Here is an 18,300-nt window from a genome sequence, read left to right on the forward strand (position 1 = left end):
CGGAGCTAGTTGATATGGCTCCAGTCAGCCCCAGGGCCGGACCATCGTGCAGGAACAAAGCACTGAAATATTGGGGGGAAATCATGAGAAGTGCCTATTAGTGTTTCTGTAAACAGATTTCCTTATCGTGCAGCTGTTTGGGCATCATGACTCAATCCTAGCTCCTGAATCTGCAGGGAAGCAGGTTGCTTTGTTGCACAGCACTCAGGTGTCAATCAAAGCCTGCCTTGATGTACTGCCGTCCAGCGGTGAATCCTGGGAAATAACTCGGACTCTTGACTGCATTGCAGCCAAAAACAAGAAGGCTGGAACCAGCAGTTCTGTGGCAGGGCACGGAATAGATGGGAGGGGCGGAGTGGGTTTATTCTGCATTTCTCTCTATCTGTTAATCCCACCCTCTTCTGACTGTGTGTGCTGTTCTGGGTGCAGTTCATGACATTTGGACAGTCGCTGCGAGGTGCTTTAATGGCTGCAGGGTGAAAGCATGCAGTGAAAAACAGTCCAAAGGCAGAGATCAATGATACTACATTAGTGGTTTATTTGGCTGTAATTTACCTGATGTGTAATTTCCTGACATTGACATCGGTTAATAAAAGGACCTGAATTTCAGATACATCAAATTGATCAATTGAAAACAAAATTCCCATGAAGTCGTACCGTTACCCAACAACGATTTATTGTTGCGTCAACAGGTGATTGTTTGTTCGCAAAATACAGCCGAGAGAGAGAGAGAGAGAGAGAGAGAGAGAGAGAGGGAGGGGGGGAGGGAGGAAAGGAAAGAAACCAGTGAATGTTTCTGTGTTTCTCAGAGCAGAAAACCAAAACCTGAGCATGAATCACACTGAAAGAACTCAGGGAAAAAGTTGCCAGCTGATGAGAAGAAGAACTCAGTTAAATTGATGCGGTGGAGATCTTGAAGCCATGCAGTTAACAGAATATTGCCTTCAAATAACACTCGCACATGCTTTTTTCCAAAATCAAACATGCATTGGGTATTTCAGCGGGGGTAAAGAGGTGTAAATACTCAACATTTTAGCAATACAAATTCTCTAAATGTTTCTGATAATGAACATTTTGTAGAGCATGTTACACACTTTTTCCAGCAATCCCTTTATTCAGTTGATTGTTTTAAGCAAATGATAAATGAACATTATTAAGTAAAAATAAAATATAAAATAAAATATATATTTTTAATAATGTGGGTCTGCCTCGATGCTGCCGATGTGTGTCACAAAAACCACAAGCAAATTCAATCACTACTACTAATTCAAAGAGCATTTTGTAAACGATCAATCATTGCAAGCGCAAACTCAGTCATCACAAGGCTGTGAGTGCAGTTCGGATCACAGTGGTCACGGACAAGTTCAGCGTCTCCTCTAGAAGCCACCTCACTAAGGCTTGTTATAGTTTAGTCACACATTTGGAAACTTCTTTTTCTTTTTTAGGAAAGGTGTGTTTTTGTTCGGCCATCCTCTTGGAACAATTATATATTTATTTTTTTTTAGAAAAGAACTACCAAAATCATGCAACTACCATTTCATTTGTGTGAGACAAAAACCGGTTGGTGCTCTCGACTTGATTTTTCTCTTGGTGCTGGTTGGGAGGTTTTGGAGGTGAGGTCAGCGTTTTGGGCGTTTTAGGCACTGCCATCCTGTTTGAGCCGCTGACTGCGAGCCTTGTAGACCTCGATCAGTAAATCTTTGACGTACTGGATTTCGCGCTCCACCGACTCCGCCTTGTCACGGAGCTCCCGGTTCTGCCCCTCGAGGCCGTGCAGCTCCTCCTCCAGAGAATCCAGCTCCGCCCTCTTACGCAGCCTGTACCTGCAGAGGGGAAACAATGCGATGGGTTGCTTTGACGGGTTTCTGCTGCCTTGCATCTTTATTAATGAGATGAGTGAGCGTGACCTTTGAGCTACATTGGCTGGATTACTCACAGCTCACACATCCCTCCCCTGAGATAACAGAATGTGACACATATCAATTTCCTCTCTTTCCAACTTTTCCCCTACTTACGTTATAAAGACTGTTTCCTAAACACAGATGTGAATAAATAAATGAAAACCTCCACACAGACAACCCAGACTTATAGAAATGGTTAGGTGGGGCTGAATTTGGCAGGCAGTGAGGGACTTTCCATTTCCCTCCTACACTCTGCAAGACATTTAAAGCACTGGGCTGGCTGCTTTATGCAACACTCCTGCCATTTTAAAGTTGGAAAGCGAAACAACAAGTACTCACGTATCAGCAATCGCTTGATAAGCTAACAAAATCAAGAATATGAATGAGAAAATAAGCTCACTGAGTGATTGTGAACATTTTTTTCATTTTTATTGTTATGAACCATATTTTCACAAATAGACTGCGGCACTGATTTTTACATGTTTCTGAAGGTTTTAGAAAAGCAGGGGGAGCTAGAAACAAAAATGGACTGAGTCCATTGTTTACCTGTGAGCAGCAGTTTTGTTCTGGTCTCTCTTCTTCTGCTTCCTCTCCCCAGTGCCGGATTCCAGAGACACGGCGCCCATCACCAGAGCTGGCTTGACAGAGCAGGGCTCATCCTTTAGCCTCTGGGTGGGGCGGTGGATGGGGGCGCCCAGCAGTGTCCCCTCGCCCTCCCCTCTGGACAGACATTCATAGCTTTGGTCTGCAAGGCATTCTGGATAGAGGTAGTGGCCATGTTGGGGCTCTACAGCCTGTGCTTGTGACGGCTGATCTAGGTCACCTATAAAGCTATGGTAAGGCTCTGTGCTGGCCATGGACTGGTGGAAGTAGCCGTCACCGGCCACCATTGTCTCTTGGGGAATACTTCCAGAAAGTCCTCCATCTTTGCTGCAGTGCAAGACCTCGAGCCCCGTGCTGTCGTAACTTACATTGACCTTCACGTTGTGCATCAACTGTCCCTCTCGCTTGTGGTGGCTGTCGTACGAGCCGCCCAGACAAAAACCTCGGGCAATCTCTTCACTGCAAAACATTCCTTCTGAAAAACAATAACTCTCCTCTTCCTTCAACGATAAAGCACATTCTCTCACCTTCTTGACGCTACCGAGGCTGCTCTTGCTCACCGTCTTCAGTGTGGAGTAGTGGTTCACAGACAACTCTGTGCTTCCTGAGTAACTTCCCCTGGAGCCCCACGTATCAAGTCCAACTTCCTCCCCGACTTTCACAGCCTCGCTGATGATTCTTCGCCCATTGTTGTGGTGGTAGCGGTGATGGTAGTTGTACGGAGCGGGTCGCGCTATTTTGGTTCTGCCAATGGGACCGCCACAGAAGCTGGCCAGGTCCAGTTCCCCTGTTGCCAAGGTAACAACCACAGGGCTGGTTTCTGATTGGCTGGTCCCATATGAGCCATAGGGTAACTGATAATAAGACTGGGAGCCCATGGCTTGAGCACCCTTGTCACATTTTGAGGATTTCTCCAACTTGTTTGTCGTGGATGTGGACTCGGAGCGGAAGTAGTCCTCCAGCTGAGCCAGCTCCTCCTGCAGTAGAGAGGTCATGACCTCCAGATCCGAGGGCACCTTGACATCTTGTTCTAACGGCGAGGGTGGAAGGGATGAGCTGGGAGAAGACTCGGTCGTCGACACAAATGAAGACAAATCAACTTTTTCCGTCATCCAATCTGAGTGACCATCACCTATAAAAATTAAAAATAATAATCATATAATCAGTAAAGCAATCCATTTTCATTCAGCTGTTTGAGCAGAATATCTGAAATAAAAACTACAAATTCAGGAAAAAAATCTTAAATCACGCAAGGTAGAGAGGATAAATGTAGAAAAAAAATTAAGTTCAAAATCAAGCAATACATCCGACAAATCCAAGTGAACAACTAACCGATCATCTGAAAATGATTGAACAGCATCGTCTGCATTCGATAAATATCCACTTAGCTGTACTCACTGTACGACATTAGCCCCGTGCTGCACTGCGGCTCCGACCTCGGGATGTGGAAAAATAAAAAAGCGTCTTGGCAAAACTCACCAATTAAGTGCTGCCTCTCCGCTGGCTCCGCCCCCGTCCCGGGCCGTGATTGGCTGCGGCTAGCCTGTCGGAGAGGGGGAGCACAGAGCTCGCCTGTGGAAATGGGAGGAATTTTCCTGCGAAGGATCGATGCCGCCATTGTGTCGTCTGCTTCGATTAAATTGTTCAAAAGCACAAAGCGTGCACTGGCTGGATGAAAGAGTTGTGGAAACACCTGAAGACCTGTGCGGAAATTAGGAAAAATTAAATTTAAATGTGACAATTTTAAATTTTTGCCTTTAAATACCCCATTCATCCACTAAAACCTTTAATAATTATTTCTTTTTTATTATTATTTTGTATTATATTTAAAATTTTAAGTAAAACAACTAAAATAATTTACTTTAAAAGTGCATTGAGTTCAAATTAACCCTTCACGTCTCTATCCACCTGACACTCCATGCTGTGATTATTGATTATTTATGTCACTACAATGTAACTATCAAGCAACAATGTGAAAAACAGCAACTTAACACACTTTGAGAAACAATAAAACCCAGGAAAAGAATAAAGCACAAATAAAAAAAGACTTTATAATATTTGAATAACACAATTACAGACTTTAAACATGCATAAAAGTTATTTTACAGAATGAGACACGTACAAACACATTTGCTGCGCACTTAAAAATGTCTAAGGAAACAGACAGCACATATATTCTATATTCTTTTTTTTCTTTCACATGAAAAAGTAACTTTGAAGTGGTTATTTAAAACAGTGATAATTGGCTAAAATAGTGCTGCAAATGGCGTAAACGAATTGAAATTAAGCATAAATGTGACGGCACTTTAAACAGGGTCTAACCTCAGCTGTTAGCTAACAGAAGAAACGATTCTCCGAACTTTCCTGTTTCCCCAAAGCTAGAAAGCTCTCTCACTTACCCCATAGTTTCTGAGTAGTCTCGTGAAGTGCGTTGCAGGAGCAAAGCACGCGAAGCTTTATGGCGAGGAGGACGACGGTCACAGTTTAAAAAGCCATATTTTCCCTTTTACAAGTCAGGGACTCTTCATGAAGTGCTATTTCGACGAACAGACTTGGAGACAGAAAGTTTTTAAATCCGCTACTTCTGCAACTCCTAATGCCCGGACCGGATCACAGCAGGCGAGATCAATCCGCAGTTTACAGAGTTCACCCGGCCGTTACGTCATGAACCTGGGGACTTTCCCGTTATTACCCTGAGAGCACACACACACACACACACACACACACACACACTAACCTCTCCTGTTTTCACTGACTGTGTTAGAATGACTTCATTTCTGTTATATTTCATCTGAATTTACTTTCATTTTATTTTTTTAAATGGTGATAGAAATAATAAACTACTTTTTAAAAAGCATTTGTTGTCGTTTACATAGCATTTGTGCTTCCATTGGATGCTGCAGATAGAATAAAAATCATTTCATCATTCTAACTAAAATAAACATGAGTAGCAGCCTGCTGGGGGAAAAACTCAGTGATAGAAAAACATACACAAAACAGTCCGGATATATATATATTATATATATATGTATATATAATAAAACAATACGTTAAAGACATTATTAAAAGCCTAAACACACTTCTAAAGAGAGACAGTGGAGCGCATTGAGCAGACGGTGTAGCCGGCACTAGTTTCCGTGGCGCCGTGGCGGAAGGACTGTGTTGCAGTTTGAAGGTGTAACTTTAGTTGCAGCCCTGTTGCATCAGATCCGCAGGGGATTCGCTGAGCGCTGTAACAATGTGGCCACGCCATTGGTTTATCTAGGGGAACTTTTTTATTTCTATTGGCCTGCTATCACTCTTACACTGATTGCTAATCATTCCACATTAGCGCCAAACTGGGACTGCTTTACCGTCCATTAGAACCAGTGGTGTGTGGTAAAAAGAGCCCGTGGACTCCAGCTGGGATCATAACACACTTAAAGTTAATAACAAGTGGAGATATGTTGGTTTTCTGTGTGGTCTCCAGTTTTAACATCACTTCCGTCAGTTTGTACCTGGTGTGAAGAAATATTCTGAGAAGATTTACTAACATAAATTCATTAAACCCCCAAAAAGTCCCTTTACCAAACTTTTAATGTAGATGATACGTTTATGTGTCATCTCCTGCACCTTGTGAGGCTTCTATTAACATGTCACATTAATAAAGAGATGATAGTGCACAGCATCAGATAATTTAGACTTAGACTTATAGTTTTTTAAAAAAAAAATTTCTTAGATTCTAAATTAATTCTTAATTGTGAAATTATGAGTGAATTTTATATAGAAATACAGATTTTGATCTGACTGCGTGGATAGTTGACCTGAGGAGAAAACTGAAGCTAATGGCTGTGTTAAATTGCTTTTATTAGGTGTTTATCAGGTGTAACACTTCATCCAGTACATATTGCATAAAAGGAATCGCTAAGTTAATTAAGATTTAAGATGTAATTAATTCAAGTCAAGTAAAAATTTATTTAGATAGCCCAAATTCACAAATCAGAATAGGGAACTTTACAATTTGTACAACATTCAAGACCCTCTATCCTTCCATTTGGGTGAGCAAAAACTCCCCAAAAAATCCCTTTGAGAGAAAAAAATGGAAGAAACCTCAGCGAGAGTCACACAGGAGGATACAGACATGCAACAGACGCAGAGTGTACAGAACAAACCAACAAAATCACATTATATGCAAATATTGATGACCCAATTTCTGACACATGATTTTATTTAGGAGCATAATTTACCAGACATACAAACATTCATGTCTTCTGTGGAGTGAATACAAACACAGAGAGAATATACAAACTCCACAGAGGAAGCAGTCAGACAGTCCTACACACAGACTCTCATTTTAAAATGCTTTATTTGAATCTGCAAATGATTTGACAAGAATACAGGATTCGAACTTTGAGAAAGGTTCTGTACATTCTGCTGAAAACCCGCCTGCGCCACCCGTTTGCTGAACAGAATGTCTCCAGCCGTCTGGTTCTTTTTTGGTATAACCCTGCCTGTTGGAACCAACTAAGAGTCAGTTTGTGAATCTATTGTTTCACTATCACTCATATATATTTGTATCCTAGCGCACTGCTGTTAGCACCAGCAGGAACCGGTACTGGATCGGTTCATCAGACATCCATGTGGGTCAGAAACACAGAGTGTGTCCATGATTAAAATGTCTCCACACGATTACTTGCCTGTTAAATCAACAATACAGGCCTGCTGCGCTGTGTAAACTCACAGGTATTCCCAATAACAGTGGTAACAATACTGTTGATCAGAGTCAGAGGCATTATTTCATGCTCGGCTGGCAGCAGCTGTAGTCTGGCTTTCACACACACACTGAGAGGTCAGAAGAATTTGATGGAGAACGCACACACACACAAATGCACAAGAAGTTGAAAGCTATATAAAATTGAATATGTATCAATAAATGTCAACACCAGCTTACCTTGAAGCTTTGGCAATCTGTTTTTTTTTTTTTTAAATCAACCCGAAGCTCTCTGAATAGAACTGAAATGTATAAATTGATCTGGGTTTATAGTGATATAGAGTTTGTTACACCTCACCATATATTTTAGTACAGAACTGTACAATGATCTGTAAAGTCAGTAGGATATATAAATTAAACATAGTAATAATTAGATTAATAATGGGGCACACTTTCCTTTAACCCCCTTATTTAGTATTTATAAGCAGTATATAGACATTTGCTAAATAATGCCCAACACATTATATTGTAGTTCTAAGTAGATATAGTGTAAGTATATATATATATATATATATATATATAAGTGTATTTGTAACTCCTCCTGTGGGTACCCATTGGTAGAGGCTGTATAAACAGATAATGACAATATAGTAAAACACAGCTGTAATAATATAAAATATGTCTTTACGTGTTGAAAATATTAAACTATGCTTACAATTACATTATAGTGTGTTAGACACCATTTGTTACATCTTTATAATCCTGTTTATAGTGGGGTGAAAGTAAAGGGTTGCCCATAATAGAATTAAAATGACTGAATCAAAGTGTGTGTGTGTGTGTGTGTGTGTGTGTGTGTCAGTGTGTGTGTGTGTGTGTGTGTGTGTGTGTGTGTGTGTGTGTGTGTGTGTGTGAGAGAGAGAGAGAGAGAGAGAGAGAGAGAGAGAGAGAGAGTTGTCAGCTGCCACTCTCTGCAATATGATGCCGTTATAAAGCTGATCTCATGATTATTTAACAGCAGCTTAATTTAATCATGAGGTTTAATGAAGCATATAAACCTGCGACGGCTGCAAGCATAAGAATGGCAAAGGTTAATTACACACACAATGTGGACGTTCTCAGAAATCTGTCACTCCCAGCTGCTGGAGGACAGACCTCCATCCCAAAGTGACTGATCCCAGCCTAAGTTTACAGACTGTGCTACTCTCTGGTGACAGCATTTCAAACACAATAAAATGTGTGTGTGTGTGTGTGTGTGTGTGTGTGTGTGTGTGTGTGTGTGTGTGTGTGTGTGTGTGTTAACCTCTGAAATGTGTCTGATTATCCATCTGTACTGTGATAACGACCACAACAGGTAACAGCTCTCTCTGTAATCAGGTGTATTTAGTGTCTCTCTCCCCTGGCTTTCACTCTGTTTGTGCTCCCTGCACCTGACCTCCAGGCTGCCCGGTGTCAGCCTGACGGGCAGTGTGTGACAGGCAGGACGTGTGTGGAGGTCGGACAGGCTGTTTGACACCTGGCGTGTCCCATTGCCCTCATTAGTAAAACCAGTACGGCTCTGCGCGGCTCCCCGGCTGGATCTCCTCTGCCTATCCTCTGCCTCCCCAACGAACCAAAAGCTGATTGAAGCAGCCAGGTCTTCCTGTTGCTATAGTAATAGGCAACACTGGCTCACCCCTCTCGAAAAAATGTGTTTTTGGCATCCCTGTAGCCATGGGTTTTTACGGCCTCCCCCTCAGAGCTCTTACATCCCCATTGTTTACAGTGTTCGTCTTGCTATTTTTTGCAAACGGTGCAGTTTTTTATTATGCATGCACCTCTTTAGTCGCGCATGAATTTGTAATCATCCTAGGTCGCGGAGATCAGGAAAAGTTGTGGTGATGCGTGCAATGCCCCTGCAAGAATTTTATATGTAGTATGTTTCATAACCTCTAACAAATCCCCTGTTTAGATCAGCATCAACAACACTGTTTTGTGTGTGTGTGTGTGTGTGTGTGTGTGTGTGTGTGTGTGTGTGTGTGTGTGTGTGTGTGTGTGTGTGTGTGTGTGTGTGTTTTCCAACTGAAAACCTGCGATTTAGGAGTAAATATTCCGCAATACAAAACACACATTTAAAATGATGAATTCAATCATATTTTAAATTCTAACACACTTGAGTGCACATTTTAAAATGTTGGCTCCATATTCAAAATCAGATTATGAACTGCAGATTTGAAGAACTAAACATTAAATATTTGTATGCAGACACAATTTAAAATGACCTTGGCACAGATGTAACCTCCCACACTGTGTGTATGTATATTTACAGCAGAGTCCACAGATTTCAGCGTTGTGTGCAATAGTGAATCCACAATGAATTCCTTCGACTTGCAGCCTTTTTCTGTATTGCGGCAAAACGATTGCCTGCTTTTTGTGCAGTATTGCCCTCCATCTGTCCGTTTGTACTGTACAACCATATAGGAGCCCCTCTCCAGCAGTGCATCGTGGGATGGGAAGAACCTCCTTCAAAGACACAGGCGGCTATGCACTCCTCTACTATGGCACATTGGTATCAGTTACACCATAATTTCATCACCAGCAGCTCCCTGTGAATCCTGCTTACATTAACTTTTTACAGGGATTGGCAACGCAGAGGCAGAGATGCATGGCAGTGCCAGCACTTGAACCCATTTAGATTTAGCCTCCTATTCAATAGTTGCTCTCAACATATTGTTATTTGTTGATGAAGTGTTGTGTTTGTGTTGAACAAATGGTCTGAATTGTGGAGAATCCCCGCAGTTACAGTGGGATTACATTGGGAGAAAAAGGCGAGGGGGATTAAAAAAACAACAGGACGGGGAGACTTCAAAGTGGCAGAGTATGCAGGGCTGTGTTTGAATGACGGCTGGCGTATTGTTTTGATAAGTGTTCCCCGAGGAGAGCATGTGAGGGAGGGTGTCACTTTCTCCTCTCATCTCTGCGATAGGGAGCCGGGCACCGAGGGAACGTCAAGGAACCAGCCGTAATTACAGCAACAATACTGCAGAGCGGGCTGGCTCACACACACACACACACACACACACACACACACACACACACACACACACACACACACAGTGCACAAATACAAATTAATTAATTGGCTTTAAACATGAACCTAAATTAACGTGTTAGACCCTGAGATGGTGATGATAATGGTGGTGCACAGGGAGTGAGGAAGAATATCAAATGTAGACAATTTGATCCAATCCCCATGATGCACTCAGCTGCTTTCATCCCTGCTCACTGTGGTTGTATCAGTTACTCTGAGTGCTTGTTACAATGTCAGATACACTGTGAATTTCTATATTTGTTTATGAGTCTGAAACTTTAATTGGTGTTGCACTGTCTCTGCTCGCAAATGCAAATCACAACAGCAACATGAATAAACATGAGAGAATTAACCCATTACGTTGGCCATGAACATCTTTTTAGATGATGAAACGATGATTAACTGCAGGTCTCACACATTTGTAGATTTAAATATTGCAAACACACATTCACATGAAAATAGACAGAATGCAGGAAACACCGTCTACACTATCAGAGGCCATTGTTTTTCCTAAAAAGCACCCTCATCTTACTATATATTGTCTCTCTTTTGTGTAACTGCAGTTAAAATCTTTTCATTTAAAATAAGGCTGAGCATTTAGAGCAACTCTGAAGGGAATCACAATTTAGTCAGTGTAAGCTTTTCTACACAACAAATTGAAATATTCGTACAAAATGACTTGAGGATGGGACCCTGAGCACAGTGGCAATATCACTCAGCATATAGGTCTACGCATTATACTGTTAATTCATCGTGGGTTTATGGCAGTGGTCCCCAACCTAACCTAACACCCACATGGGTCGTGAAATGAATACAGGGAGAGGAAAAAATAAATAATACATAAAATATTGTCAACATTTTGGACTTTTTCTTGTGAAATTCTGCATTTTTTTAAATCTCATCTAGCTTCCAAAAGTCTCATTTAAATATTGCAAACACACCACCTCTAACACACACATGCACATGAAAATAGAGAGCATGCAGGAAACACCACATGCCTTATCAGAGGACACTCAATCCTAAAAAACACCCTCATCCTACTGTACATGTTGTCTTTCTTTGCAGTGGAATAATTTTGATTATCCCTGAAGATTTGGAACAAATGTAGAATTTTTCACAACAAATGTAAATATTCATACAAAATGACTGGAGGAAGAGACACAGTGGCAATATCACTCAACCTATAGGTCTGAGCATACTGCTTTTTTATTGCTGGTCTATGATAGTGGTCCCCTACCTAAAAGTCAGGACCCCGACAAAGGGTCATAAAATTAATACAAGGAAAAAATTAATTTTGCTACATAAAATAATGTTCATATTGTAGAACTGTGCATTGTTTTATCTCCTAAGGACTCAAAACGTCTGATAAGGGAAAGAATCACTCTTTGATTCAAAGGTATGCAAGCTATGACGAGGGGTTGCAAGTAGATGGATGCTGCTTTGTTTTAGGGGGTCACGAGATGAGCAAGTCAAGACAAAACCATTTTATTTATATAGCCTGAAATAAAAAATATGCCTTAGAAGCATTTGCAATCTGTGGAGCATGAGACCGTTAACTCAGATATGGAAACACAGCCTTTAATGGGGAAGAAAGGGGCAGAAAAGAACAAGACAAGCAACAAAGGATGGGAGCCATTGGTCCATTGGATAGATTGTGTATCTTTACTGAAATCAGATACAGTGCAGTTTTTTTCACATTCACCTTATTTATTTTAAAAGATGATTATGAACCGATCAGCGGTTGTCCACCATAGCCCAGAAAGGAGCAAAATTGAATGCAACATTTGAATTAAATAATAAAACAAAAATGAGCCCTTCCCTGGGAGTGAAGTGAAAGGGAAGGTTGGTTTGGGACTTCTTTATAAAAACCTTAGCTGAGTAAAATTATCAGTGCCTCTGGTAGGGTTAGGGTTAAACACTCCTTCATGTCGCATGTGAATCATTCTCTCTCTGTGTGGGGTTAGGGTTTCTCTAAAGACAAAATGCCCCAAAAATATCAACACTGACCTTAAAAAAACAGTCAAAACCCACTGACAAAGAACTGAATTGATTCAACACGCACACACAGTGTCTTCTACTGTACATTCAATTAGACAAACGTATGTAGACAGGTGAGGAGGTTTATTGACTGAGACGGTGTCACTGGGCTGAGGGGGGAAGATGTGTGACGGTTAAATTACATTATTTCTTACGCTCGTTTCATTGCAGGAATACTGATTCTATCGCTCTAAAGCCAGACATTTATTAAATCTCTCCTTCAGTTTTGCGGCAGGATCCCACACAGAGAGAATCGAGCAGAGCAGATGAGTTTACACCCAGAGAAACCCACATTACTAGATTACTGTTGTCTTTCTCAGGGTGTTCCACCGCAGTCGCTCGTAACAATGTTGTGGTTGGGGGAGAGTGTACCAAGCCGTCCCAGCGATTTCAAGTCATTGTGGTCTCATTACAGCAGGCTGTTGGTTATCCTCTGCCTTTGATCTGGGAGCTGAAGGGAGCTGTGTTTTACTGCAGTTCAAACAATGTTCTCATTGCTCCCTCAGCAGCACCTCCACCAGGAGCCCCGTGGTAGCTGAGGAGCCACAACAAGAGGGAAGAGACACGGAAGGTTGTGTGTGGTGGGGGTTGGTTTGTTTTCCAGCTGGGAGCAGGTGAGACAGGAACACAGATGAGGGTTTGTGTAAGTCAATCTGAGGTTAACCAGAAGAAGGTTCGTTCCATTGCAATGGAGCTAATTTCAGTTCAATTCGATTCAGAATCCTCTATTCATGCCTCGAGAGATGAATCAAAGCAGACGAGTCCACAAATAATGAAACCAGAGCTCAGAATATTATTCATACACATAAACCCATGAAGAAGACAACAGATAGAACAACAGCTTCATCATAAAACAAGGGCATTCATCAGTTTATATATCTGGTATGAATTCCCCATTTATTGTTCATGTGAATCTGTGTGGCTCATGTAGTAAAACCGTATTATGTTTATACTATACAGTGTAGCTTTAAAAGCACATCAGTACTTTAGTATGAAAGACTCATAGTGAACATGGTAGTTGAAAACAGGGCTTCATGATGAACCCATTTGCACCCAAAGACTATATTTAGTATGATAAGGATAAATCACACTTGTATCAACAGTCAAAGTCAGGACTTTTCCAAGCTGAGGAAAAATACTAAAATTGTGTTTATAAATGTTTTCCTTATGAATTTTTTACACTACATATGTGTGCTTATCTAAAACATTTAACTTGTCATGAGATATCAAATACTTGAATGCTCTAGAGTAAGCAGTAAAAATTGAGGAATTTTCATTATTTTCAGGACACATATGCAACTGGCTCTTATCTATATATTGTATAAAAAATAGAAGTTGCACACAACTATTATAAGTCATACAGTAGGTGAAAACATTTGCTTGAGGGGCCATTCTCTTTTAGTTTTAATGTTATTTCATGCTATATAGAATATAGATAGGAGCCCGTCGCATGTGTGTACTGAAAATAATAAAAATCCACAAATTTTTACTGCTTATTTACTGAAATTCAAAATTGCAGTTGCGGTCACAAATGGGTTAATAGCACCTTACAGTAAAATATATAAACCAGCAAACAAGTGAAAAGGTTGGAGTATTTTCTGTGAAAGAGTCAGAAAACTGCAGTGTAGTCAGGACTCTGCTATCAACGTCAAGCTTGCCCTAACAAACTGAATGACATCATCTTCACTCCCAGTTTTTAAAACAACATGTCAGACAGGAAAGCCCATCCTGAAGCTGTTTGTTGGTCTCTTATTCCTGTAGCAGCTGAAGGCACCAAGTGAAGTTCAAAAATCAGACCGGGAGACATCCACCTCACACGAGGCAGATGTTTTGTTCAGCTCGCAGTTGCCTCGATTGACCATAATGCAATGTTTTGAGTGACAGATGGGGCCAGAAGAATGAACAAACAAATGAACATGTACAAACATAAGATATAGAAACTTTCTTCAACTGTGGTGCACTGAACGTTGTTTTGCATCATTTCGTGCTCTCAGACCAAATTAAAAGTTAAAAGTTAAGACAAAGACTGGAAACAGGGGAAACAACTGGCTCTTTCCAAAGATTAGAAAATCCACCTATCAGCAACTTGTTATGTAAGTCTTGTCGTTTCCCGTGAGGTTAAGGCAACCAGCAAGGACTCCCTGAAGTCACTGCAACCAGTCAAGATATAGAAAAGAAATGACCCCCATAAAACCACAACTGGTTTGGACTAACAAACAAGATGTGACTTTTTATAGCCCTTTACCATACACATGTGCTGGCTTGGCTTGACATTGTTTGACGTGTCAGCCCATTGCAGCAGGGATTTGCATTTTCATTACATCAGGGCTACTCACTTGAATGTGTATCTGGCAAAGGGAGCAGCAGTGGTTGAGCGAGCTAGAGAGTGAATGAAGACAGGGAGCAGTGTTAGTAACATTCATTCATTCTTAAGACACAAACATTCATTTCTAGCAGTGACACAGCAATGATTTATATATCTTTTAAAAGTTTTAAGGAAAGCAACATGGCTCTAGGCGTGGTAATGTCTGTCCGTGGTCAGTCCATCACTCCAGACTGAAATGTCTCCCTACGGCAGAGATAAGAGGAGAAAGACACCCTGCTTCACAGGTCCTCTTCAGGGAACACTTAACAAACACTTGTCCAATACTTTGCTTTATGGTCAAATACCTGACAAACAAATGGCATTGTCATGAGAATCAGCTGTACTTTGTTTTAATGCTAATTATCAAATGTTACCATGTTAACACGATAAACCAGTCGTTGTTCGTGCTTTGCATCAGCATTGGCACTGTCATTGTGAGCATTATAGCATGCTGTTGTTAGCATGTCTGGAGCCACAGAACATATTTGAACCTTATAATGCTTTTTTCTTGCTGCAGATCAAGCATACCAGTCAACAAACTATCCACACATTTTTTTCTACTATTACAGTAAAAGGTTATTAGTACTGGTAAGTTTTTACCATTAAATAAAAAATGTTGCCATATGAAAATACCATATGAATGCTGTGTTAAAAAAGGTTACCATGTGACATATGAGATACGACACTGGTTTTCTGTGCAATTCACAGTCTATAATATAAAAAAAGACTATATTCCGTAAACATTCCTTTAAAATGGTGTGTAAATAAAGCCATGAGATATGACAGCATTTTACTGTTACAGAAACTGTATTTAACGCAGGCAGGTCTTTTACTGTCATGGTTTGACAGCTTTTCACCGTAAAATCTACAGACACGGCAGTGAGTAAAGTGATCGTAGATGATTCAGGTTTCCAAAAAGTGGGTACAATTTAAAAACAAATACGTCATCAAGAACTGAGTGTTCTTGATGTCACAAAATGGACATATCTCACAACGTAAGAGTATCTGAGGGGCGGTTTTCCTTTGAATCTTAAGTCACACAAAGCATACTAAAGCTTAAAGGCAGTGTCCGGGTCTCTGGAGCACCCGTGGGACTCTTGAAACAAACCGAGGCGGTGCTTCTTATACCTCTAGAAACCACACAGCCAAAAGAAGTGGGGAAACCAAAGGCAGCTGGCTCACCGCTATATCCACCACCTGAAGCTCAACATATCCCTGCTCGAGCTCTGTACACACACACACACAGACAAACACACACAACCCGTGGATTTTGTTATACCAATATGGGAATCACACAGTCTGATATGGTCTCACTGACAAAAATTCTCCGGGATTGTACTCATCGCTGGCTCATGTACCGCTGCTGCGGGTTTCTGTTTGTCCCTGATCTTCAACATTTTGGTAGAAGTGTGGATTCCAATAAAGGCTTGTTAAACAACAGATTTCATTCTCAGACTCAAGAGGGCCCTGCATGGCCCAGAGGCGTAAGCTGCTCCTTTGAACATCTAAATCCCCATGCAGCGTCTGACTTCCCTTTGTTATTCACTGGTGGATGTTCCTTCACTGTTGCTCTGTGTATACTGTGGCTCTGGAAAGGCTCCAGCGGACCGCGTAGAGGGAGCTTTTAGCTGTAAAAGATCATCTCATTGAGATCATCAAGCCGCAGTTAATTGAACTTTTACATGATATCTTTGTAGGGGCTCCGGGTGAACATATTGTTTTAATAAAGAATTCATCAGCCAGAGATGGGGAGCCAGATTTAATGAGCCCCTCCCTGGATTGGAGATGAGAGACATGAAACAAACAGACTGCTCTCAGCCCGAATGTCTACTGCCCTCTCCTGCCTGCTGATGTGAACTCTCTCACATCTGATTCAGATGCCTTGTGCTGCTTTATGAAGCTACAGTGCAGTGAGAAGGTTTTAGTACCTGAGATTATCTGCGTTTATGTATTTTATTTTCTGTGATGTGAAACTCTGAGAACACTACATTTGGCCCAGGAAGAGCAGCATGGTTGTAAAATCCAAGGCTAACCAATACAGCTCCTTCATTAGGAACTGTTGTCGCCCTGTCACACCTTGTCTTGCTGCTTTGTGTTATGCGCGTGTCTTATTTTATTCTATAGTATGCTTACAGGGTGCATTTTTTTAAATAAAGCTGGGTCTAGTCGGTAGCCCCATAGCAGGTTAATCCGGCCGAGGTAAAACCCTGACGCATTCAGGTTTGAATCCATATCAGTATGAGAATCAGCTTCATTGGTTAATGTTTTGGTTTATAAAGAGTTTGATTGTTTCCAGTAGCACCCAAACTACTTGCACACAGTATCAGACACAAATATAAGGTTCAATTTGGCTGCTAGACATTCCCAGCAAAAAATACAATAAAAGTATAATTAAGTTAAATAAACAGAATTAAAAAACTGTTTATGCTTTTTTATTTTTTACAAGAAACTGCTCTTTAAACACGTACAATGCCTAATTATTAATTATTTTTCAAAATCTGAGCACTGTGGGAGAGTGACACTTTGACACTTAGTGCCAGTTTGCATCTTAACAATACAACACAGTACAATACAATACAGTAGGTGTTTGCAGTTTCAGTTTTGGCCCTCCGAGGGAAAAAGGTTGGGAACACCTCTGGTACACACACTAAATATATGTTCAGCCAACTTAAAATGTATTTTTAATTATAGTATTCAAGCCCCAATATAATTACATTGACTTGCAAATAAGCTGTTTTTTTGTTTGTTTTTTGTCAATTATCAAAATATTTTCAGTTTCATGTGTATTCCTGTTATTCATACCAACGAAATAGTGTGATGTTGGCAGCTCCTGGGGGCATGGTGTAAGCAGGTTTCTTTGTACATTTTGCAGATTGTTAAAAACAACAATAAGTGGCACTGAATGCAGCTCAGGTGATGCCTACCACTGAAAGTGAGATAACATTGTTTCCTTTAGGGCAGGGGTGTCAAATTCAGATACACAGTGGGCCAAAATTAAAAACTGGGACAAAGTCGCGGGCCAGATTTCATATTTATTGGGGAAAAAAGCATGTTTTCCCTTCTTTCTAGATATAATAATTCACCTTTTTTAGGTTTTACTTAAACACTGAATCTGGAACAAGCAAAGCTTAATACCATGAACACCTGAGAAATCAATTTCAAATAAAGGACACATCAGTGGCATTCATTTCTTAAATAAAAATAATATTATGCCTCTTTCTCTTAATTTTCAATGGAATACTTTTTTCACAGGCCAACAACAACAAAAATAATAATAACAATGATGAGAATGCAACAAAATCTTTTCCCTTTTCCATTAGCTGTTCATGTAAATTGGTGGCAAGCTCACATGTACGATCAGCAACGGTGTTTCTGCTCAAGCTCACGTTTAAAAATGCCTTTATATCAGGGCACACAACGTCGCAAACTTTGATCATGCAGTTTTTGACAAACTCTCCCTCAGTAAAGGGTCGGGCTGATTTAGCGATCTCTGCTGCCACAATAAAGCTCGCCTTTACAGCAGCTTCACTTTGTGATGTGGCCTTTGTGAACATAGTCTGTCGTGAAACCCTACTTCTTTTCATCTCCTCTACTTTCTGGCGCTTCTGCTCTATGTCCAGGTCTATGTAGGCTACTA

At 40.8% G+C, this 18,300-nt stretch overlaps 1 protein-coding gene across 1 annotated transcript; it reads right to left on the reverse strand.

Moving 5' to 3' along the window:
- Window positions 1–514: 514 nt before the first annotated feature.
- Window positions 515–5,128, reverse strand: atf5b (activating transcription factor 5b). Its single transcript, XM_051399223.1, has 4 exons — window positions 4,904–5,128; window positions 3,984–4,205; window positions 2,448–3,636; window positions 515–1,823 (listed from the first exon to the last, which is right to left on the reverse strand). Exons 2-4 carry the CDS (start codon window positions 4,120–4,122, stop codon window positions 1,637–1,639), a joined length of 1,515 nt encoding a protein of 504 aa, XP_051255183.1. The 5' UTR covers window positions 4,123–4,205; window positions 4,904–5,128; the 3' UTR covers window positions 515–1,636.
- Window positions 5,129–18,300: the final 13,172 nt, after the last annotated feature.

Source organism: Dicentrarchus labrax, unplaced genomic scaffold (assembly GCF_905237075.1).
Source record: "Dicentrarchus labrax unplaced genomic scaffold, dlabrax2021, whole genome shotgun sequence".
In the NCBI taxonomy this organism is placed as follows: domain Eukaryota; kingdom Metazoa; phylum Chordata; class Actinopteri; family Moronidae; genus Dicentrarchus; species Dicentrarchus labrax.